This window comes from Rhinopithecus roxellana, chromosome 16, assembly GCF_007565055.1.
Source record: "Rhinopithecus roxellana isolate Shanxi Qingling chromosome 16, ASM756505v1, whole genome shotgun sequence".
NCBI lineage: Eukaryota > Metazoa > Chordata > Mammalia > Primates > Cercopithecidae > Rhinopithecus > Rhinopithecus roxellana.
This window is the reverse complement of record NC_044564.1, coordinates 51,503,183-51,527,622: the sequence shown is the minus strand read 5'-3', so window position 1 is coordinate 51,527,622 and position 24,440 is coordinate 51,503,183. Positions and strand designations below refer to the sequence as shown.

At 43.9% G+C, this 24,440-nt stretch overlaps 1 protein-coding gene across 3 annotated transcripts in view; it reads right to left on the bottom strand.

The window, feature by feature from the left end:
- DOCK8 (dedicator of cytokinesis 8) overlaps window positions 1-24,440 on the bottom strand; it is a 239,730-nt gene that overhangs the window by 62,194 nt on the left and 153,096 nt on the right. For all 3 annotated transcript variants that reach the window (XM_030920159.1, XM_030920161.1, XM_030920160.1), the window contains 6 exons: window positions 22,691-22,855; window positions 20,765-20,934; window positions 17,011-17,106; window positions 12,871-12,966; window positions 6,447-6,596; window positions 3,829-3,942 (listed from right to left, as the gene is read on the bottom strand). In XM_030920159.1, coding sequence (XP_030776019.1) covers window positions 3,829-3,942; window positions 6,447-6,596; window positions 12,871-12,966; window positions 17,011-17,106; window positions 20,765-20,934; window positions 22,691-22,855 — 791 coding nt within the window. The remainder of the gene's footprint in view (window positions 1-3,828; window positions 3,943-6,446; window positions 6,597-12,870; window positions 12,967-17,010; window positions 17,107-20,764; window positions 20,935-22,690; window positions 22,856-24,440) is intronic.

Here is a 24,440-nt window from a genome sequence, read left to right as displayed (position 1 = left end):
ATAAATCTAATCCAGCCTAGTTTTTTTGCAGATGAGGAAATGAATGCCTCAAAGGCTGATGCTCCCAATCACAGAAGTAATTAATGGTGTCCCAGGAATCAGCATGCAGGCTTCTTGACTCCTGGTCTAGGGATCTTTGGCATTTGAGTCAAGGAGAGAAAGAAAAAAAAGAACAGGTAACTAAAAGAAAAGGAAAGAATTTAAGAAGAAAGATAGTGAGCAAGAGAAAAGAAAGGACAGAGAAAGAGAAAATAAAAACATGGGTTTTGCAGGGCAGGCAGACATCTACCTTGGGTTGCCTTATTTCCCTGTTGGGAATGAAGACTGGCTGTATGTGAGTAGCTAAGCCTGGGTCTGTCTACAGTGGTGATCTAGGGTCTCTTTCATATATTCAGCTTAAAGTTTTGAAAACAGACTAACCTGGAATCCTAAATACCGAAGAGGGAGGGCAAGGAGGAGTGAAGTGTCCCTCTGCCTTTCTATTCTGGTGGATCCTGGGACAGAAGATAGGCTGCAGGGCAGGGGAAAGGGCGCATGGGATAGGGATGCTTGAGGACTTCTGATGCTTCCTTAGGATTCTTTTTTTATTATTCTGCTTCCTTCTCAGGACTTCCCTTAGATGAGATTGGGTGTGTTCAGGGTAGTATGGCCGTAGACAGGACTTCCTTTAGAAAAGTCAGGTCTTTTTTCTTTTTTTGGAGGGGAGGTGTTATGTAAACAAGTCAAAGATTGTCTCTGTGTATTGGCCCTTGGGTTGTTTATTTCTTCACTGTAGACTGGTGCTGATCCCTTAGCTCATACCAAACTCAAATTTTACCATGACCAGTCATTTAAAAAATAGCCCAAATAAGCAGATTTTCATCCATTTAGTGCCTGCCTTCTTTGCAGATCCCATAAAACTTTGAGGGACAGCTGTTTCCTAATGATAAGACAGAGCCTTGCAGCAGGGCCCTAAGCTGCTACAGCTCTTGGAGCTCTCTGACCCAGAGACTCCCCACTGTGCTGTGGAGCAGCCTCACCCAGATCTATAAGCTTCTGCCCTAATCCTCCTCTCCCCTGGGAGTTCTCCTGCTCCTCTGGATGGTGCCCTCCTCACTGCAAGCCTATGGCTGTTCTCATGCTGGGAGGAGCTTCTGCTCTTATGCAACCCTGTCCAAGTGCTGCTCAATGAAGCCTGTATGTCACTGCTTTTTATGGTCCTATCCTTTTCCTTGATCAGCCCTCAAATCCCTCAAACCCCCTCAGGAGGAAGCTTCTTATTTTAAAACTGAGAAAAAAATTAAAAAAATAAAAAAGTAAAATAAAACTGACGAAATTAGGACCCATAAAATTGGAAAAACTTATCTATAAAGTCACTAAGTGACTAACCACAGAGAACTTGGTGGTGATGGGAGAGGTGGTGATGGTGGTGGAGGTAGATAGTGGTGATGATGGTGACAATGGTGATGGTGGAAGAAGTGATGGTGGAGGTGAAGGAGGTGGTCACGGTGGAACTAATGGTGGTGATGGTGGAGGAGGTGATAGGAAAGGTGATAATATTGCCAGAGGTGGGCAGTGGCGATGGTGGTGATGGTGGAGAAGATGGTGGTGGTGGAGAAAGTGGTGATGGTGGTGGTGGAGGTGGTGGTGACGGTGATGATGGAGGAGGTGGTGATGGCGGAGGTGGTGGTGATGGTGGAGGAGGTGGTGATGGTGATGGTGGAGGAGGTGGTAATGGTGGAGATGCTGATGGTGGTGGTTGAGGTGATGGTGATGGTGGAGGAGGTGGTAATGGTGGAGATGCTGATGGTGGTGGTTGAGGTGATGGTGATGGTGGAGGTAGTGGTAATGGTGGAGGGGGTGGTGATGGTGAAGATGGTGGTGATGGTGGAGGAGGTGGTGATGGTGGAGGTGGTGGTGATAGTGGAGGGGGTGGTGATGGTGAAGATGGTGGTGATGGTGGAGGAGGTGGTAAAGGTGGAGGTGGTGGTGATGGTGAAGGTGGTGGTGATGGTAGAGGAGGTGGTGATGGTGAAATGGTGGTGGTGGTGGAGGAGATGGTGATGGTGGAGGAAGTGGTCATGGTGGAGGTGGTGGTGATGGTGGTGGAGGTGGTGGTGGTGGTGGTAGTGATGGTGGAGGAGGTGGTGATGGTGGAGGTGGTGGTTACGGTGGAGGTGGTGATGGTGATGGTGAAGGAGGTGGTAGAGGAGGTGGTGATGGTGGTGTTCAAGGTGATGGTGATGGTGGAGGTAGTGGTGATGGTGGTGGAGGAGGTGGTGATGGTGGAGGTGGTGGTGATGGTGGAGGTGGTGGTGATGGTGAAGATGGTGGTGATGGTAGAGGAGGTGGTGATGGTGGAGGAGGTGGTGATGGTGAAATGGTGGTGGTGATGGTGGAGGAGGAGGTGATGGTGAAGATGGTAGTAATGGTAGAGGAGGTGGTGATGGTGAAATGGTGGTGGTGGTGGAGGAGGTGGTGATGGTGGAGGTGGTGGTGATGGTGGAGGAGGTGGTGATGGTGGAGGTGGTGTTGGTGGTGGGGGAGGAAGTGGTGATGGTGGAGTGGTGGTGATAGTGGAGGTGGTGATAGTGGTGGTTGAGGTCATGGCGATGGTGGAGGTAGTGGTGATGGTGGAGGAGGCGGTGATGGTGAAGATGGTGGTGGTGGTGGAGGAGGTGGTGATGGTGGAAGTGGTGGTGATGGTGAAGATGGTGGTGGTGGTGAAGATGGTGGTGGTGGTGGAGGAGGTGGTGATGGTGGAGGAGGTGGTGATGGTGAAATGATGGTGATGGTAGAGGAGGTGGTGATGGTGGTGGTGGTGGTGGTGGAGGTGTTGGTGATGGTGAAGGAGTGTTGGTGGTGTGGGAAGAGGTGGTGATGGTGAAGGAGGTGTTGGTGGTGGGGGAGGAGGTGGTGATGGTGGAGGTGGTGGTGATGGTGGAGGTGGTGGTGATGGTGGTGGTGGAGGTTGTGGTGATGGTGAAGGACGTAGGTGTTGGTGGTGGAGGAGGAGGTGGTGATGGTGGAGGAGGTGGTGATGGTGGAGGTGGTGGTGATGGTGGTGGTGGAGGTTGTGGTGATGGTGAAGGAGGTGTTGGTGGTGGGGGAGGAGGTGGTGATGTGGAGGAGGTGGTAATGGTGGAGGAGGTGGTGATAGTGGGCATGGGAGGTAATGACAATGGTGGTGGCTGGTGGTGGTAGTAGCAGTAATGATGGTATACTAGTGGCTAGAGTAAGGATATGGAAGGAGAGGAGTAGCAACAATAACTGCTGTTTATGTTACTATTGTTAGGGTAGTTTGTGGGAGGCAGTATATGAATAATTCCATTTAAAAAATCGGGGGGATGGCACTGATAGACGCACTTGGTTTATGAAATATTTGCTATGTGCTCAGTGAAATTAAATATCTCTGAATGATTTTATTTAAGAACACTTTAAAGGGTTCTTTCAAGTCAGAACATCACAACAGCAAATTAATTAATTACCCTAATACGTGAAAAGAGACCTCAGACTGGGAGCTCGAGGACTCGTCAAAGATTTAAAGTACTGTATAGCCATGTTAATTTTCTGTTAAATGTTAAATTAAAGATTCAGGTCATATCACAAATTTTAATTCCCAGAGATGAATTTGTTGACCCTTCTACACTGGGTTGGTAAATGCTCCAGGAATCAAGGTAAACCACAGTATCCAAGGAATGTCCATGGCACAGACATGAGGGATGTGCTGCAAAACACAGGATGTGCAGGACTCACGCTAACTGGGTAATGAATAAGACAGCATACCATGGCAATGAACATCACATTACATGAGAAGGAATACCATGGCTCGCTCGGAGGAACACTCACCTGGTTGCAATAATGTCTGATGAGGTTAAACACAAAGCCCCGATCCATGAGGGAGAGAAGGTCATACAAGAAGAAAGCCAGGCTGATGTTCATCTTTTCCGCCTGTTCATTTTCCTTAAAAACAAACAAACACCCAAATCATTTTGTGGTACACTCTGGAGTTGAACTCCCAGGTCACTGGCGGGAAAGTTGGGAGAGACAGGTCCTATTATTTCAGCCACTGTCCCTCTGGGTGACACTTGGCAAAGTAGTTAAGTCTCCTTTAACTAAAGCCATGACTGTGAGGTTGAATCAAGTAATTATCCATGTACTGTTAATATTTAGGTGCATTTCCTTCCAGTCATTTTTTTCTACATGCATATTTATATGTGTATACTTAAGCTCATTCTCTATATAATATGTTGGATCCAAAAAATTTTTTTTAATATCCTGGTAACTATTTTGTTTTTTTGTAACTCTTCTCTTTTTTTTTTTTTTTTGGCAAACTGACTTGAAGAGTACTTACTGTCTTCAATGAGATAGTTTCTTAATTTTTAGGGATTATTACAGAAAATCCAATCAGGATAAAAGAATTAGTTTTTACCTAAGAAATGTATTCCCCAATTAGGCAGCATTTCCAGCCTAAGAGAGGTCAGAGTCATACTCCATAGGGTGAATTCCTCCATGAATCCCAATTAATAAGCTACGCCTATTTAAATTTTTTTTAATTTGTCCAGGCGCGGTGGCTCACACCTGTAATCCCAGCACTTTGGGAGGCCAAGGTGGGTGGATCACCTGAGGTCGGGAGTTCAAGATCAGCCTGACCAACATGGAGAAACCCCGTCTCTACTAAAAATACAAAATTAGCCAGGCATGGTGGCACATGCCTGTAATCCCAGCTACTCAGGAGGCTGAGGCAGGAGAATCGCTTGAACCCAGGAGGTGGAGGTTGCGGTGAGCCGAGATCGCACCATTGCACTCTAGCCTGGGCAAAAAGAGCGAAGCTCCGTCTCAAAAAAAAAAAAGCCAAAATTTAATTTGCATTATTTCTCAGCGCTCATATTTACAAGGGATTTTACTGTGCTTCAGAGCAATCTGGGATTCAGTTTTGCATGTTTATGTCCTTTATTCTCAGAATGACAAATCAATTTCCTTTGACACTATTAAAAATATGGTTTGAAACTATTTTGCTCTTTTATTATGTAATTTTCAAATTCAGGCCATGCTGACCAGTCAAGTCACTGGGATGGATGGGGACCCGATAAAAGGGTTGCCACAGTGTCGCTGAGAGGTCCTCGAACTCTCTCCGCATTCTCCACGTGGTCACTCCTCCTGGGTGGTTTACCTGACTCAATATCCGGGTTTAAAATCTCCAGTCTTGGCTTTACTGCTGGCTGTGTGTTACTTTTGGAAATTTTATCAACCTCACTGTGCCTTATTCTCACACCTGCCAATATGGAGATACCAAAGTTTGGCATGAGGAATAAACAAATGAAAATCTCCTGAGCACTTGGTACTATGCAAATTCTCAATAATGACAAAGCTATTAATAATAAACATTGCTTCCTAAGATTTGTGTAGCTACCTTGTAAACATTTGATTTATTTCATTTATATATTTTTTAGCTTTTATTTTGAAACAATTTCAAACTTACAGAAAAGGTGCAAGAACAGTACAAATAACTATTGTGTACCCTTTAACCAAGCTTATCAGTACTTGACATTTTGCTACGTTTGTTTCATCATTCTATGAATATAAAAACATGTTTTTCTGAACCATTTGAGAATGGGTTGCAAATATCATGCCCATTTACTCCATAATACTTCAAGGTGTATTTCCTAAGAGCAAAAATAATGTCTTTCATATTTACATTTTTCTTTTTTTTAGACAGAGTCTCACTCTGTCACCCAGGCTGGAGTGCTGTGGCACCATCTTGGCTCACTGCAACTTCCACCTCCTGGGCTCAAGCGATTCTTCTGCCTCAGCCTCCCGAGTAGCTGGGATTACAGGCACGCGCCGCCACACCTGGCTAATTTTCTGTATTTTTAGTAGAGACGGGGTTTCAACATGTTGGCCAGGCTGGTCTTGAATGCCTGACCTCAAGTGATCTGACCACCTCAGCCTCCCAAAGGGCTGGGATTACAGGTGTGAGTCACTGCACCTGGCCTGATATGATAATTTAAACCATAGTCCATATTGTAATTTCTTTTTGTTTTTTTTGTTTGAGACAGAGTCTCACTCTGTCACCCAGGCTAGAGTACTGTGGCACCATCCTGGCTCACTGCAACCTCTGTCTCCCGGGTTCAAGCAATTCTCTTGCTTCTCCCTCCCACTTGCTGGGATTACAGATGTGCACAACCATGCTCAGCTAATTTTTGCATTTTTAGTAGAGACGGGGTCTCACCATGTCACCACGTTGGCCAGGCAGGTCTCAAACCCCTGGCCTCATGTGTGCAATTTCTTTATAACAATTTTCCAGCCCCATATCAGGGTCTAGTCCAGTATAACCTATACATTTAACTGTCATTACAGTTATATTTTAATTATTGTTTTTAAATGATGCTTATTTTTCTCTGATTATGAAAGTAATATATGTTCCAGGTAAACAATTTAGAAAATAAAGAGTAAAATACAGTTACCTTCTGTGGTTTTACTAAAAGGGCTGCAATTTCCGAGGTGACCACATTAACAATAGTAGTTATGTCGTCCATGAAACGGTCAGAAAAACGAGTCCTCCGAAAACTGTCCTGTTTGTCCATGTTATGTACATGCTGGGCCATGCTTTTCACCTACGGAGGGGGTGGGGGAAATGTCAACATGGAGATTGGTGACCTGCTTGTACAATGCGGAAAAGGGGGAAAGACTCACAAAAATGCTAACAATGGATTTTCTGACACTATCTTTGCTGGTGGTGCCCGAGCAAGCTCTGGACTAAAATGCTGCAGACACACCAATGGTTACCATGGTGGCGGGAGGTGGGAAGGGTGTCCTCTTTTTGACCCCAAGTCAGAGGCTCCCTTCTTGCTGCTGACAAAGCCAGGAGCTTAATTCTTTAGCTACAGTGTTCTCAACTGCCAGCTTCCTGGAAGGCAGACCTGAGCTGGGCTCCTGTAACCAGCTAGGTGTCCTCTATCACAGGACAGAACACATGACATAGGAAGAAACTGTTTATCACAAGGTTCTTGATGCGAACTGAAATCTTTTCTGTTCCTGAAACTACAGTAAGGAGAACAGGGGAGAAATGTTCCTCCTATCTTGAGTTTCAGCGTTTCTTGAGGGAGCACAGTTTTTCCAGTTTCCAGCAGTTATCTTCTGCTCCTGTAAATTTTAGCTATATTATATACTGAGCAGGAAATCTTGGCCAGCTGGAAACAGAACCACTATTTAGAACATTGCCTCCAGGGGAAACATTACCTCTAGGGGAAATTTTGAGTTCTATAAGTCTAATTTGTAGTTACATACATAGTGCAGACAGTCACCAATTGACACAAAAATATCTATATACAGATTATCTATCTATCTAGTATCTCTATATAGATAGCTTTGTGTCAATACAAGTACCAACTGACACAAATTGGTATATTGACACAAATTGGTGTATATTGTAGTTACATATATAATGCTAACAATTCATCAACTGACACAAAGATATTTATATACAGATATATCTATATGGATATATATACATATACATATAGTATCTCTATATAGACATCCTTGTGTCAATTGGTGACTGTCTGCATTATGACTAGAATAATACTGTCTCAATGCCTACCACAATTTTAAATCAAGATCATGCTTATTTTTTGGACATCTTGGCAGATGTCCTTGCCAGGAGATTCACAGGTCAATATAGGCCCCCATGACCCCATCTGAGGTTGAGTCTTATCTTTTTTGGAAGTTGCTTACACTATTAGGAACATGGGGAAGACTAGAAGGTCTTGTGGTTGGATCCTTACACTCTAAGGTCATTTTCATGAATGTGTCTAGATTAGTCAGAAAGCCATTGCAATACTACTACTACTACTACTACTACTACTACTACTACTACTACTACTGCTACTACTACTACTGCTAGTAATAATGGCACTGGAAGTTGAACTACCCACATTTGCCCTCTGTGTTTGGACTGGAAGAAGAGGGGACTTCCACTCCCAGGAGCTACATGAGAGAATGTTAATGCACTAACAGCAGAATTCAGTTTCTAAGGATGCATGCAGCACTGGCAATTTTTGTTAGCATGGAAACAAATAGATAGAAAAAACAAAGGGAAGGTAAAATAAGAAGAAAAAACCAGAGACACAGGCTTTATTGTTTCATGTTTTCCGATAATGCCATGGCCAGCTCAGGGAAGACGTCAAGGACATCAAATCCTAAAGCTCAGTGTAGAAACCATGGTTTCTCCTCACGGCAGCATCCTGTTTGGTTTGGGACACGGAGATGGGTTCATATCCCGCAGGGCCACATGCACCTGGTGAGAAGACCTGAATGAAGGGTGAGAACTGAACTCTCATTTTTGTCTGAAAAAAGCCTCTCTCTCACTATGCTCCTAACAAAAGACTTAAGAAGACAAGGCCTCTTTGTTTTGGGCAACACCAATCCTGCTTCTGGGCAGGCTAAGCACCCCAGCACTAAGACTTTCAGAACTCATTGCTGTATTTGGCTCCTGTCTGCTGAGTTTGGCCATTCTACAACCAAATAAATAATTCTCATAATACCATACTTCCAACTAATGGCCTCTTTCCAGACTGTCAGCAGCTTGCCAGCTACTGTGTCCTCTGGATCTCCAGAGAAGAACATCCAGTAGAAACACTGGTGGAGGCCTGGCCCATTATTTGTAGAGTGGGGCAAGGTACAAAAATCTTTTCCCCTATATGGTCCTTTGTGGCCCATCTAAAGTAGGGGTACCTCTAAAGAACCCCTTAATGTGGAACTTCATGTCCTGAGTGGGTAAACTAGGTCACCCATTTATCTCTATTTCTCCAAGGTCTGGCTCAGCAGTTTCTAGAAGCACAGGGATTTTATTCATTAGCAAGTGTGAAATTCGCCCAAGGATTGTATTTAACAGCTCTAATGCCAAAGTGGTTGTTCATTAGCGCTTGGACATTGACACAACTAGAGGGTGTTAAATTGCCCAGGTTGTTGGCTAAGGCCAAGGAAGCTGTTGTCTTTCTTAAGCTTCTTGAAAAAGAAAAACAAAAAACTGTTTTGGTTTTCAAATAACTTCCTGGGCATTGGTCAGGCAAATACATAAACAATGCATGAAGAATTGGGCACCTTGTCTGAGTCTGAGATCAATTTCCTTGCAAAGTTCTGGCTGGGGGATGATAGTTTCCATTTGCCTGTACCCCAGCTCCCTGATGGATTTCTTGTCCTTCTCGCTGTGTCTGTGAATGCTGGGAAGGGGGTCTGGAGGGACCATCACTCAGACCCCCTTAACCTTTGGCTTCCGTTTGGAGTTGGCCAATAGGAGCACAAACAAGGGGATCAGTAGGTGGGAGAACAGAGAGGCTCAGGTAGTTACTCACTTCCACTGCCCTCATCCCTGCTGCAGTGGGGTCCTGGCAGTGGCAACATTTTTCTAAGGTCCCAGCCTGGGGCTCCTTTTATAAGACTGTCTCATCTGCCTCCAGATTTTTCTAGGCCCCAGTTACTCTGCTGTACTCTTGATATTTTAGAGCTAGCATAGAGAAAGGCTTCTGCCAGCTGCTGCACCCTGGGCGCTCTCACCAGTCCTCATTGGCCCCCGAACCTCCCACACATGCTGAGCAGAGTCCTTTTGATCAATGCTTTCAGTTAACCCTTTTGGGCAATGGAAACTCTGTACTGCCAGGACCTGACAGACTTAGGGTTTAGGCTGCTGGTAGAACTGGTGTTTTGGGTGATCTGCATGTTGACAAACCCCTGCAATATGCTTAGATCAGCAGAGGCTTTCTTCTCAAAAAACTTCATCTGTTTACCATAAGGGACTTCCTAGAGGTAAGATGGGCCATGTACTTTAGCTTATGCTTTCTCTCCAGGGCCAACCAAGCCCTAGTAAATAAATGTGCAAGGAAAAGCAGTTAGGGGCAGTGAAGTGGTACTGTTGAAGCCTTTGACTGACTTGGAGACTCTCCTTATGGCCACCACCCTTCCTCCAACCCCAACTGTAAATTTGGGATAATAAAAGTTCCTCCTGCCTCAAGATTGCATAATGATTACATTAGATAATGCTTTAAAATGCTTGAAACACTGCCTGGCACATATAGAGTAAGATGCTCAGTACATTTTTGATGTGATTATTCTTTCTCCCATTGGTATGCCAACTATTATTGGGATTCTATGAAGAACAGAGTCATCATTACACCTGCAGAGAATGCAAACTTCCTTTGGAAAGAGAGCTCTAAGATGCCACACGGAACCACTCAGAATTAGCAATGCTGAATGCCACACTGGGAATGAATTATTTGTATGAATTATCCATAGCTGGATTATTACAACCCAAGTGAACCTTCTTCTTCTTCTTTCCCACCCACCACAACCCCCCACCCTCTTTTTTTTCTTTTTCTTTTTTTTTTAGAGACAGGGTCTCAATCTGCTGCCTGGGCTGGAGTGCAGTGGCATGATCATGGCTCACTGCAGCCTTGAACTCTGGGGCTCAAGTGATGCTCTTGCGTCAGCCTCCTGAGTAACTGAGACCACAAGCATATGCTACCATACCCAGCTAATTTTTTCATTTTTGCAGAGCCAGGCTGAGTGAATCTTCTTTATGGAGAGACATGATGGTGGGTGGGATGCGTAAATAGAAGCAGGATATAAAGGGCATGGGGTGTTGGTTCTGATACTTCTCATGCCTCAAGAAACAAGAGCGGAATGGGTTTTATGGCCCAGTCCGTTTCCTGCCAGAGCATGGAGCTCATGTCTCATTGCTAATGCTCTTGCCCCAAGACTTGTGAGCTGCAGCTACCTCCTTAATTAGCTTAGCTTTTAGAATGAAAAAACTTCTGGTGTTGTCTGGGTACAAATTCCAAAAGACCCGTAGCTCTGTTTAGGACTCACAGAACAGAGGTGGTGTGGACCAGTGGATCATTAACAGGTTTAGAAGTCACCTGAGAAGACAGGTAAATGCACAATGCTGGCCTCCAGCCTCCTAATTTTAGTGCTTTGAGAAAGAATCTCTGCTTTATTTTTACTAAGTACCTCCAGGTGGTTCTGTGGCAAGGATTTGGGACCATGCTTTGGGACCCTTCTCAAACTAGAGGTTGAGACTTTGCAAAACTTCATGGGATTTGAATCCTGGGTATTTTTCTGTGGCATGAACCTGACTTCTTCTGAACTCTATTCCACATTGCTTCCTATTTCCTCCCCAGTGGATGTTTCATTTTTGTTTCCTTTGCCCTTTGTTCTGGGTCCTGTTGTTCAGCATCTCTCCCTGTTTTGTAGGCTTCAGCTTACATATAGAAACTAGAGCTTAGGTGGAAACCCTCCCATCTCTTTAGACTCTCTCTCTTTTTTTTGAGATGAAGTCTCATTTTATCGCCTAGGCTGGAGTGCAGTGGTACCATCTGGGCTCACTGCAACCTCTGCCTCCCAGGTTCAAGCAATTCTCCTGCCTCAGCCTCTTGAGTAGATGGGATTACAGGCACATGCCACCATGCCCGGCTAATTTTTGTAGTTTTAGTAGAGATGGGTTTTGTCACGTTGGTCAGGTTGGTCTCGAACTCCTGACCTCAAGTGACCCACCTGCCTCGGCCTCCCAAAGTGCTAGGATTACAGGTGTGAGACACCACGCCCAGCCTAGACTCTCTTTAAAAAAATATATATATCTATGATTCACTTAACGGGACAGGGGAAAGAACCCAATGAATATAAAGCTAACACTATCACTAAATCTCAACCTACTCCAAATCCTCCAAATTGTTTGCATATATATTTTTATATAGTTGGTGTCTGTGTCTTTAGACCTTTTCATTCAACATCATCTCACTATGCATCTCCACTTATCAACACTGATGAAATGTTTATTTTTAGTGCCCTTATGGTAAAATCCTTTTAATTCCATTAATAATTAAACAAAAAAATAGTTATCACTATTATTTCCCTAATTTTAAAATTAAGTATTATGGCTATACCTTTTGCTTTTCTGCTCGAGTAATGGCAGAAGTCTTACGATAAACAGATATACAAATTTCATTCTGTTTTCCAACAGATATTAGCTGGGCCTTGCACGGTACCAAGCAGTGTGCTGAGGCTAGAGATGGGATAACACACAAGAGAGACCTAAATCCTAAAAATTTAATAGTTGAGACAGAAAAAACAATTAGAAACTGTGATAAGTGCTAGGAAGGAAATAAATAGGGTGCTCAGAAGGAAAATAATAGAGGAAGATATATTACAGTAGAAGGTGGTCAGAAAAGGCCTGTTAGAGGTGCTTCCACTGAAGCTGAAATCTACAGAGAAGAATAGAAACTGTGTGTGTTGGGGGTGTGGAGGTGAAAGCTAGCAAGCAGGAAGAGAATCTGGAAAAGGCCGTGAGGCCAAAACAGCCTTGGAATCTTCAAAGCACCAAAAGAGGACCATGTGGCTGAATGACGGGGGAATGTGGCATGAGATGAGGTTAGAGAGGGAGGTAAACAACAGAATCATACAAGGGCTATTTAGGCCATGATAAAAATCTGTCCTTTCTTCTCAGTGCAGTGAAAACCATCAATGGGTTTTTAAAAGGAGTGTGACATTCTCTGTTTAGTATTGGCTGCCATGTGCAGAATGGGTGGGCCAAGGGCAAAAATGGATACAGGCAGGAAAAAGAGGATGTCATTGTGAGAGGCACATGAAAGATGATGGTGTGTGGCCAGGTGGGGAGTGGTGAAGGTGATGAGAACTCACAGGACAGAGATAGATTTTCATGGTAGAAGCAACACAATTTAGTGGAAGAAGGATGGGGAGGGGCAAGACATTACTAGATTTCAAAAAACCACCCCAGGTTTTCAGCAGGGGCAACTCAATGAACAAAATGTCAATTCCTTTCTGCCGTGTGCTTCTCCTGGCCTATTGAGTGTAGACACAAATGTGCGAGAATCTCACCAGAAGCTCAAAGAAGAACCAGGCATACTTGAAGACTGTTTCTCTCACCATTCCAGTGCTGACCACCATCTGGAGGGCAAGCTCCTCATGGAAATGCTAAATAAGAACCAAAAAAATTAGGCTGTGATGACAAAGGCTATTACTATTCACCAACACTTCTTTTCTTTTCTCCCCCAGCCCCCCAATTTAATAGCTTGTTAGTTCCTGAAACACGTGTCTTAGATGTTGTAGGCAGTAAGTGGTGGATGGCAAAGTCGGTGCTGAGATCACCTGAGACTGGAGGACATTTTGGTGGGTAGAAGGCTGGGGTCAGTGCTGCACAGGACAGACAGGTTTGAAGGAATGGACTCAGCCTGGAAGTGAAACTCTAGTCTATGGGGAAACATTCTGGGTAGCCATCAAAACTGGTACTGTTTTACTTTCCTCTCAGGTCCTGCTGAAAACTCTGTGTGACCACGTGCAAGCCATTCCTCTCTTCACCCTCAGTTTTCTCATCCATGAAATCAGTTGGTTTGGTGACACCAGTTCTCAAACTGCTTTTTTTTTTTTTGAGATAGGGCTGCACTCTGTCACCCAGGCTGGAGTGCAGTGGCGTAATCTCACTCACTGCAAATTCCCTGGCTCAAGCAATCCTCCCACCTACTTTAGTCCCAAATAGCTAGGGCTAAAGGCATGCGCCACCAAGCCCAGCTAATTTTTTTTTTTTTTTTTTTTTTTTTTTTGGTAGAGATGGGGTTTCACCATGCTACCCACTTAGTCTCAAACTCCTGAGCTCAAGCAATGCATCTGTCTCGGCCTCCCAAAGTGCTGGGATTACAGGAGTGAGCCACTACGCCTGGCCTCTTTGTATCAGAATCCCCTGGAGGGCCTGATGAAACACAGACTGCTGGGCCCCACCCCCAGATATTCTGATTCAATAGCCTGGGAATTTGCATTTCTAACAAGTTCCTGGGTGCTGCTGCTGCTGCTGCTGCTGGTCCAGGGTCATACTTTGAAAACCACTGTCTGCATGGTATCTAAACGCTCTGGGAGACTGGACAATTTTTGTTTTTATAATGCCAATATGGCATTGTGGGAAACAGGATGGATGGGGGTTTATGAGAGGATGTTGTGCTCTGAAAGGCATAGTAGTATCAGCCTTAACTCACAGCTTCTAAATTTCTATGTCCCAGGGCCAGATGCTTGGAAAGTCCCCCAGCTCCACTTTGCGTCTTCGCTTCCCTTCAAGTCTCCTACTGCTCAGTAGCAAATGATGCACATGGTGACTTACACCTTTCCTATTCTCCAGCATGTCTGGCTATGTGTTCACATTCCTGACAATCATTTTGATGAGGAAGAAGTTCAAGACTGAAGATAGGGCAATCAGTCCATTACAGTGTGCTTGATAATGTCCTGGTCTTAAAATAGAAAGCCTTACATCTTGGGGACTCCTTCAGTCCGGGCAAATGAGAACAGTTGGTCACCCTAATCAATGCCAAAAATGATATCTAGGAATTTTCTGTGGTTTTCTTTCATCTTATGCCCACAAAACCTGGAATAAATATAAACTCATTTTTTTTTTCTGGGTAAGAAAGTAGGCAAGAAAGCTAAAGCTATCTGAACACCCTAACATCATAGCCTTATTTGCAAATTAAGTTTTAAAGTCAACACCTAAAGCAAAAACTGATTACAGCAAACATTGCTCTTGACAGTTGTTTAAATTATCCACAGAGGGCTAGGTGTATTGACTCATGCCTGTAATCCCAGCACTTTGGGAGGCTGAGGAGGGCAGATTACTTGAGGTCAGGAGTTTGAGACGAGCCTGGCCAACATGGTGAAACCCCATCTATATTAAAAATACAAAAATTAGCCAGGTGTGGTGGTTCATGGTTGTAATCCCAGCTACTCGGGAGGCTGAGGCAGGAGAATCACTTAAACCTGGGAGGCAGAGGTTGCAGTGAGCCAAGATTGCACCATGGTACTCCAGCCTGGGTGACAGAGTGAGTGAGACTCCGTTTCAAAAAATAAATAAATAAATAAAAATTACCCGCAGGGTCCAGTATGCATGCAACCCAATGTACTAATTCTTGTGTACATTAAAATTTGAGAGCTACTCAGCTAAACTAAAAGAGGACAAAGGGAAAATCTCTGTGTACATGCTTGGGTATTTTAACCAATTAGATCCACAGTGGGTTAGTGGTGATGAATGGAGACTGCTTAGGTGTTTCAGCTTATCGGTGGGTTTCACTTCATTTTGTGAGGTTAGTTAAACCTTAGTAATTTTAATACACATTAACACATTTGTTTGCTGTTGTGAGTCTTAAGTGAAGCTGTCTCACTTGAGAGAGGTGTGGGGTTGAGTTTTAATCTAGCAGGTGGTCTAACTGTGCACATGATATAACTGGACTACACCTTGATCTTCTCATTGTAGGAAAGATGTGCTCCCCCAGCTTCAAGGTTCGCCTCTAGAAAATAGGTCAGTTTGTCTGCCAGGGTCTTATGGCAAGAAGAGATTAGACAAGGATAAGCTGCTTCTTAAAGTCATTTATGCCGCTTTCTGGGCAGCATTATTACAAGAACACCTTGCTCTGGAGGTTATATAAAATAGCCAAGCAGCAAAACCCTGTCTGCTAACCTATTAAGGAAACATATTGGCCAAACTTCCCTTTGAAATAAAATGTCTCTATCCTGGTCATTTCAGGTCAAAACATGGCAGTTACAAAACCAAACAGGACATGGGTTAAAGAAATCAGTTTGTAGGCAAATAATGGTTTTCAAGAAAGGAAAATGGTATAATACTTATAACCAGTCACTGCATAGGGCCTGTGACAGCCTAATTCTAAATTTTAGAGCAAGTGGACAAATTTGTTTTTAACCATATCTTTTTTCACTCTTCCTTTTATAGTTAAATCCTGGTACCTCTCACTAGACATATGGTGCCTGGAATACTGCGAAGTGTAGAGCACCAGGCCCCAGCCCTCCCACACTTGATCTTCCCCTCATCCAGTCCAAAGGGAGCCTTGGGGAGGCTCATTCCCTCCTTGCCTCTTTAATAAACATTTCCCTGTGATGTGAGCTCTTGCAAATGGCTTCCTGTGTTATCCTTTGCAATAAGCATATGTACTGTTTTTTTTTTCTTTTTTTGAGATAGAGTCTCATTCTGTTGCCCAGGCTGGAGTGCAGTGGCACAATCTCAGCTCACTGCAGCCTCCGCCTCCCATGTTCAAGTTATTCTCCTGCCTCAGCCTCCTGAGCAGCTGAGATTACAGGTGCCCGCCACTATGCCCAGCTAGTTTTTGTATCTTTAGTAGAGAGGGGGGTTTCACCATGTTGGCCAGGCTTATCTTGAACTCCTGACCTCAGGTAATCCACCCACCTTGGCCTCCCAAAGTGCTGGGATTACAGGTGTGAGCCGCTGTGTCCCGCCATATTTACATTTTAATACAGGTCTTCGAAGACACTAAAAACTTCAGTAGCTACCATAATGGTGAGACTCTTAGGTGCCTAGAAGAGAGGAAACTTAGGGCAGACAGCTCTTTTCAACTCCATCCCTCAGACCACACAGGCTGTGACTATGATTGGGAATTTTGTTGCTTTAAAACTCCTGGTAAGCAGTTTAACAGCTTTTAAAGTTTCTGAACTCATAGGTAAGGCTGATTGTGAAGAATTACAAGGAAGCATCTCATAATACTTTATATAGTATTGAAGCAAATGATACCTAATTATTGCCATTCACTTTTGTCAAGGATGAATTGTCCCCAGCTTTCCCTCTGCTAAAAGGAGGCTAATGCAGTGGTTCTCAAAGTGTGGTCCTGAACCAGCATCAGCTGGGAACTTGTTAGAAATGCAAATTCTTGAGCTTCCAGCTCAGATCTATTGAATCAGAAACTCAGGAGGTAGGGTCCAGCAACGAGTTTTAACAAGGCTTCCGGGTAATTCTGATGCATGAGAAAGTGAAAGAAACACTGAGTTAATGGGCAGTTAGGTGGTCAAATGTGGGGTAAAGGACAGGGCTGCAAAAGTGTGGTGTGTGTGTGTGTGTGTGTGCACAACAGGACCAGGCAGGGGAGCACTTTGACTATTTTCAAGCATAGTGTGAGGGCATGAGGAAGTTCTTCTGTTCTTATCCCATGATGATCCTCGCATTACTCTGTTCGGTACCTTTTTGCTGGCTGGCCTTGGGGCTGTAGTTGAACTTGGAACATCACTATTGCCAGAGCAATAGTAAGACATTCGGCTGCAGTTGCGATCGGCGATCTAAAACACATAAACATGGTTTAACAGTCAACCAACCATGGAAAGGTAAGCCAGACACCTGGAAATCACAACCTCAGAATTCATTGTTTATGCATTTATTTTTTCCTGGTTACAAAGGTAAAATAATTGCCATAAGTAAATATAAAACAAAGCAAAGACAGTGAAATTATACCTAATTCTACTTGCTCTTGAGATAATCCCTGTTAATAGTTTGTGTGTAGCAACCTACAGTTAGAAACTATTTAAGAATCTGGGGTGCTGAGGAGTCCCTTCCAACATTCTAGGAGTCTGTGACTTCAGGGGACACCAGGAAAAAATGTGTGGGAACAGTGTCTCTCTGTGGTTTAATATGGTATTGCACCACACTGTCTCCTACACACCAATACACTGTCAAAAACTACCTCTGAAAGGAAGTGGAGGTGTCACGTGCTATTAAACATTTTCTCCCCGTGCTACAAAATAATTCGAAAACTGTTATCCCTGTCCACATAAAAATTTAATATTTTCATTTTTATCAAAGAAAAATAGATCTAGGCTGTCAATAATAGCTGCAGACCACTTTTTTTCCCAGATGATCAGAAAGTGGTATTGCTGAAAGGGGTCTTCAATATGAGGCTGAACCATGGTGCGCTGGCAAATGTTTAACAACCAGTTGTCAGTGGGGTAGGGCTAATTTGTAGCATTTGCCAATTTCTGGGCCGTAAATACTTTCATCATAGCTGATTTCAATCTGCCAACATGATGTCATGGAAATGCAGTTAGGGAGACATGTGTGGTAGCAAATCGTTATATAATATTTCCATCACACAGATATAGTAGACATAAAGAACAAAGAACTTAGATATCATAGCATACAATGAAATTATTAGGAAGGGACTAGGTTTAGCTTTTCAAAGTGATCTTTTAATTTTGGAGTAGTTATTTATATAGTTATTAGATTTACAGAGAAGTTGCAAAGTTAGTATTTCTTATATGCCTTTCATTGCATTTCTCTTAATGTTAATATCTTTTATGATAAGGTACATTTGTCAAAACTAAGAAATTAACATTGATATGTTACTATTAATTAAACCATGAACAATTCAGATTTCACCAGTTTTTGTACTCATGTCCTATTTCTGTTCTGAGATACAATCTAGCATACCACATTGCATTCAGATTACCTTTGTTTTTAATATAACCTGTTTAATTTTAAGTTTATACAATTTAATTTTAACAATGTCTGTTTCAAAACTGGCTCAAAAAACTCTGGAAAACTAAGCAATCAGCCTTTGGGAACAGGTATGAGCTCACTCTAGCACATCCCTGCACTGATTTTTGTAAGTCAAAAAGAATAGAATGTGAATAATTCCTGATGACTCAAACTATAGATCATCAGCATCTCAGGGGGTGAATCCAGGGTTTTTTTTTTTTTTTTTTTTTTATACAGAGTCTCACTCTGTCACCCAGGCTGGAGTGCAGTGGTGCGATCTCGGCTTACTGCAAGCTCTGCCTCTTGGGTTCACACCATTCTCCTGCCTCAGCCTCCTGAGTAGCTGGGACTACAGGCACCCGTCACCACACCTGGCTAGTATTTTGTATTTTTAGTAGTGACAGGGTTTCACCATGTTAACCAGGATGGTCTCGATCTCCTGACCTCCTAATCTGCCCACCTCAGCCTCCCAAAGTGCTGGGATTACAGGCGTGAGCCACTGTGCCTGGCCGAATCCAGTGTTTTTAAAACATCCAGGGTAGATGGTTGTTAAGTTCATCCAGGGGTCAGGACCTCTGCAGAGATGAGGACATGAGGCCTAGCGCAGTTAAATGACTTTCCCATGGCTACACAGTGGGGCAGTACCAGTGCCCAGCCCCAAACCCTGGTCTCCAGATTTCCTTCCTCATGCCACTCTGTGTCAAGTGGGTGGAATTTGTAAGGGTAAAACTGTGTCTGTGTCTAAACCTAGAGATTTTGATTTCTCTTAATCAGGGGAAATGATATTACTCTAAAAGCTCAGCCACCCTGAGGATACAGATCACTGGAGACAAAATTCAGGCTAAGAATTCATCGTGGTAGCTTTGTGAGTAGACTAAAGACCACCGAATCGTATACTCCATCTTTATAAAAAGGGTAAATTTTATGGTATGTGAATAATATCAAAATCTTTAAAAAATTCCTAATGAAAGGCAATCTACAAAATACCTGATCATTACTCCTCAACACTGTCAAGGGCATGAAGAACAAAGAAAGTCTAAGAAATTGTTCCCAGCAAGAGGAGCCTATGGAGGCAAGACTGCAAAATGTAATGTGGCATCCTGAATGGGATCCTGGGACAGAAGAAGGACACTGGAGAAAAACTGAGAAGAGGTGAATAAAGATGAACTTAATGAATGATAATATTGCATGAATATCGGTTCACAAATTGTGCCAAAAGTACCATTTTAATGTAAAATGTTAATAATAGGGAGACTGGGTAGAGAGTATATAATTCTATAACTCTAAAACTATTCATGATAAAGTTTTACTTTATAATAAAGAATTCATGGAGGGAAAAACAATATAGGGCAAGTCATCAACCCTCTCAGGATGTCAGTTTTTATTTGCTTATAAAATTTGGCATTGCTCCTCGGGATTTGTTTTTTTGAGATGGAGTCTCACTCTTGTATCCCAAGCTGGAGTGCAGTGGTGCAATCTCGGCTCACTGCAACCTCCACCTCCTGTGTTCAAGTAATTCTCCTGCCTCAGCCTCCTGAGTAGCTGGGATTACAGGTGCCTACTGCCACGCCTGACTAATGTTTTGTATTTTTTTTGTATTTTTTTTTTTTTGAGACGGAGTTTTGCTCTTGTCACCCAGACTGGAGTGCAATGGCGCAATCTCAGCTCATCACAACCTCCACCTCCTGGGTTCAAGAGATTCTCCTGCCTCAGCCTCCTGAGTAGCTGGGATTACAGGCATGTGCTACCATGCCTGGCTAATTTTGTATTTTCAGTAGAGATGGGGTTTCACCACGTTAGCCAGGCTGGTCTTGAACTCCTGACTTTGTGATCCACCCACCTTGGCCTCCCAAAGTGCTGGGATTACAGGCGTGAGTCACCGCGCTTGGCCAATTTTTTTTGTATTTTTAGTAGAGATGGGGTTTCACCATGTTGGCCAGGATGGTCTTGAATTCTTGACCTCAAGTAATCCACCCACCTCGGCCTCCCAAAGTGCTGGGATTACAGGCGTGAGCCACCGCGCCCAGCCGCTATTCAGGATTTCTTTTTTTTGTGAGATAATCAATCTGTGGATGTTAATGAACATAAGAGGTAGATATTAAAAAAACAAAACAAAATTAAAGGCAACCTTTCTAGGTATGAAAAGTTAAAGCTATTTTTTTTCCTTGAAAATAAAATGCATGGTTTAGCCACATGACTGCATGTGGCTAAACCCCTGATACTCTAAAACGTTGCTACCCGAGTTAAGCAGTTCTCAGCAAATCCTCAGATGCTGGTCTTGCTGCCGCATCTGTCAGAATGGTCTTAATCGGTTCTAAAGAACGTTCATCACTCCAGAGCTGAGCATGAAAGCATCTGATCAGCACAGTGGGCAGCAGCACTGGTTGCTTTTGTGTTATTTCTCCAAGTTTTAGTTAAAAAATAAAAAAGCCTGTGTCCCCTTCCAGGGTTTGCCATCTTTCCTACCTTTGAAGACATGATGTTCTTCACTTCCTCGTCTGCTGCGGAGTGTGTCCCTGCAAGGTCTGGGTTACTGCTGCTCATCACCCGGGCCTGCAGCAGCTTTGAACTCACAGCAGCAGCTGATGTGCGTCCATAGGTGTGGTAGCGAGGGTCGGGGAGGGCAGTGGGAGCGCCTGCACCCCACCAGGCAGAGACATGTCAACAGACAGGGGAACAGAATCACTTACTGAGTTTAAGAAGGAATTGAAGAGGGATAGGGTAGTTGAAAAGCCACTGGATTAGGCCTTGGAATTAGGGTCTTCTTAGCAAATCCTGGTTGGGGCGGGGGGCAATCTTTTGGAGAGAAGTAGATGGGGCATACGGCACCAGGGAGTGGTGGAGATTGTGGTAAACAGTCGACACACGCTTCTTACAAAGGCAGGGGGTAGTACTGGCTCCAGTCTATTACTGCTATTGGGAAATGGACCCCAGGGTTGCTAGAGCTTCTGGTTTCTCATGAGAAGCTTAAAATGTGGATATTTTTAATTTATCAATATTGAAATGATGACAACTTTACAATTCATGCAGTGAGGTTTTCTCAGATTCAAAAATCCATACGGTCATCTGAACCTTGTGAGGACTACTGTATATGATGCACATAGCTGTTTTTCATCCTTAAATGTTGACATGTTTTCACAAGTGGTTATGGGAGTCTATGAGATATTACTATTTATTTATTTTTTTTTTTTGAGACAGGGTCTCACTTTGTCCTCCAGTTTGGAGTGCAGTGGCATGATCTCCATTCACTGCAACTTCCGCCTCCCAGGTTCAAGTGATCCTTTTGCCTCAGCCTCCTGAGTACCTGGGACTACAGGCACCTGCCACCACACCTGGCTAAGTTTTGTAATTTTTGTAGAGATGGGCTTTTTGCCTAGGCTAGTCTTGAACTCCTGAGCTCAAGTGATCTGCTCACCTTGGCCTCCCAAAGTGCTGGGATTACAGGCGAGAGCCACCGCACCCAGCCACATCACTAGTATTTTTAAAAACTCAAATTTTCAGATTTACTAGAAATGAGGTTGCACAGACCAACAAAAGTGCCATGTTTATCTGGGCCTGCAATTTTGTGAACTCACTGATGCTAATGTTTATATCATACTGACAAGAAGTTCTACTTGATTATTACCTATGTAAATAATTAAGAAGAATTGGGGAAACGCATTACTAGTATTTCAATAGTTTAGTTTGAGGGAAATGTGAAAAGGGATTTTTTTTTAATGACAAAAAGTTTAAGAACCACTGCCATTGGATATATCTTATTTCCTTTATTATACTAGAGTCCTAGGCATCAGTCACCACTTCTCCATCTTAAAAAAGAGTTTCTCAGCTGAATCATAAATTAGCAAGTGGGTAAAGACCAGTGATGGATTATCAAATGGGCAGACAAAATAAGTGTTTAGAGCATAAAAAGAGGCAAGGGAGGAAGAAAGATCTATAAAGAAACACATAATTTTAGCATTCATGTAAGTTTTGTACTGTTCTGAAAACTAAAATGGAATTTTAGGGTGTTTGTTTGTTTGTTTTAAGAAATGGGATCTCGCTGTTTCCCAGGCTGGAGTGCAGTGGTGCAATCATGGTTCACTGCAGCCTCCAGCTCCTGGGCTTAAGTGATCCTCCTGCCTCAGCTTCCTGAGTAGCTGGGACTACAGGTATGTGCCACCTTGCTCTGCTAATTTTTATATTTTTTGTAGAGACAGGGTCTCGTTATGTTCCCTGGGCTGGTCTCCAACTTCTGGCTCCAAGTGATCCTGCCATCTCAGCCTCCTAGAGTGCTGGGATTGCAGATGTGAGCCACTGCACCCAGCATAGGATGTTTTATTTTAGATCATACTGCAGTGGGGTGGAGGTTGTGATGCCCTGCCCACAAGAGTCCCACACTCAGGGCAACTCTACCTGACTTGGGCACGTCCCTTTGCAGCTCTGGCAGGCGGAAGACGTAGTGCACATAGGAAGCCAGCAGGCAGTTCCTCCCATGCTGGTCCTTGCTCAGGTCCTTGCTGTTGTGCAGACTGTTGGCGATGGCCACCACAGACTCGAAGGCAAACTGGGAGAAGTTGGCTGAGGAACCAATAGAAAAATGGGTAGTCCCACAGCTGGTCCTTAAGGAGACCGAGGTGGAAGTTTCTCCAGGACAGTGACAATGAGTCCTGACCATTGACCAATTTAACTAGGCCTGGGAAGAGTAAATGGTTTTGGTGAGCTCCGGCATGCTAGCTCTGAGTACCACAGATGGCTTCACATTCCCTCCTTTGACCTTCCTCCTCCTGCCACTGAGTAGCATTGATGGTTTTTAACGACAAAGACATAAGACTGTCCAGATCCTCCTTCTCTAAGCCAGGTTGTAAACTGATGCTACTCAGCGGGGGTTGCGGATGGACATGACCACTATCACCTGGTTGCTACTCAGAAATGCAGAATCTCAGGCCCCCACCCCAGAGGGTGTATTAATCAGGCTCTGCATCTTTACAAGATGCCCACGTGACTGTTGTGGACACTATGATCTGAGATGTGGGGCACAACGCTGATTCTTGTACAGATTAACCTAAAAACGTTTGCGTATCAAGTCATTCCCACAGTAGACCCATGCATATTGGATTTACTGCATAGAGCCTCTTGTTCTGGTGGCCCACGCCTACGTACTTTGGCTCCGATCTACTTATCTAACCTTGTACCCTTTTTGGCTCAGTTCAACTTCCCTTAAAATGAGGCAGTCATTGTATTGTCTTATCATGCCTGCTCTCTTACCTCTGAGACTTTGCTCATGCTGTTGTCCTCACCTAGAAAGCCCTCCTCACTCCTATCCACAAAATCACACCAACCCTCTGAATCTCAGCACAAGTCCCACCTCCTCCATGAAGCCGTCCGACTCCACACAGTACAGGGCTCAAGTGAAACTGAGTTACGTGATTCTCCAGCTGTTTCTGGTGGTAAACTGTCTCTCTGTGAAAGCTGGAATCCTTCCCATGCAAAGTGCATTTCTCATATTTTTTGTGCCCCCGCTGTGCTTTCCATTGCATAGACACAGAATAGGTTCTAAATAAATGCTTGTAGACTAGCCACCTCCACTTACTCTGCCTGTGCCAACACCACGTGGTCCCCACACCACAAGGTGGCAACTTGCTATGGAGAAGCTGCTCAAAACATACAAATATTTTGTCTGGTGAACAAGTCTGTATTAACTAGCTGGAATATACAAAGCAGTGTGCCACATATGTGGGGGTGTAGAAAGCAATCGAAGGAGGGCAGAGCTCTGCAAGAATCTAGCTGGAGAGGCAACTGCTACATGGATGAAAAGTTAGCCTCCAACACAGGACGTTTGATCTGTGGAACCACAAAAGATGCATATCAGGGTGCAAAGCGGAGTGAGAGATTAAGAGGACATGCCCCTCCCTGGCTCTAAAAGCTCCCTCACTTCATTGTCCCAGCCCACTTCCACACGTGCTTATGTTTCACCACCAACCGCGCTATTGACTTTCTTCCTGACACTCCCACACTTTTCTGGTTCTCTGCTGTGCCATGCTCATCTCATTGCCCCTATTTTGTTGGTTTTCACTCTATCCCTTCTTCAAGGCCATCTCTTCATGTGGACCTCCTGCATCCTCCCAAATGGATGTTTTCTCGCTCTCTCCTTTGATACCACCCT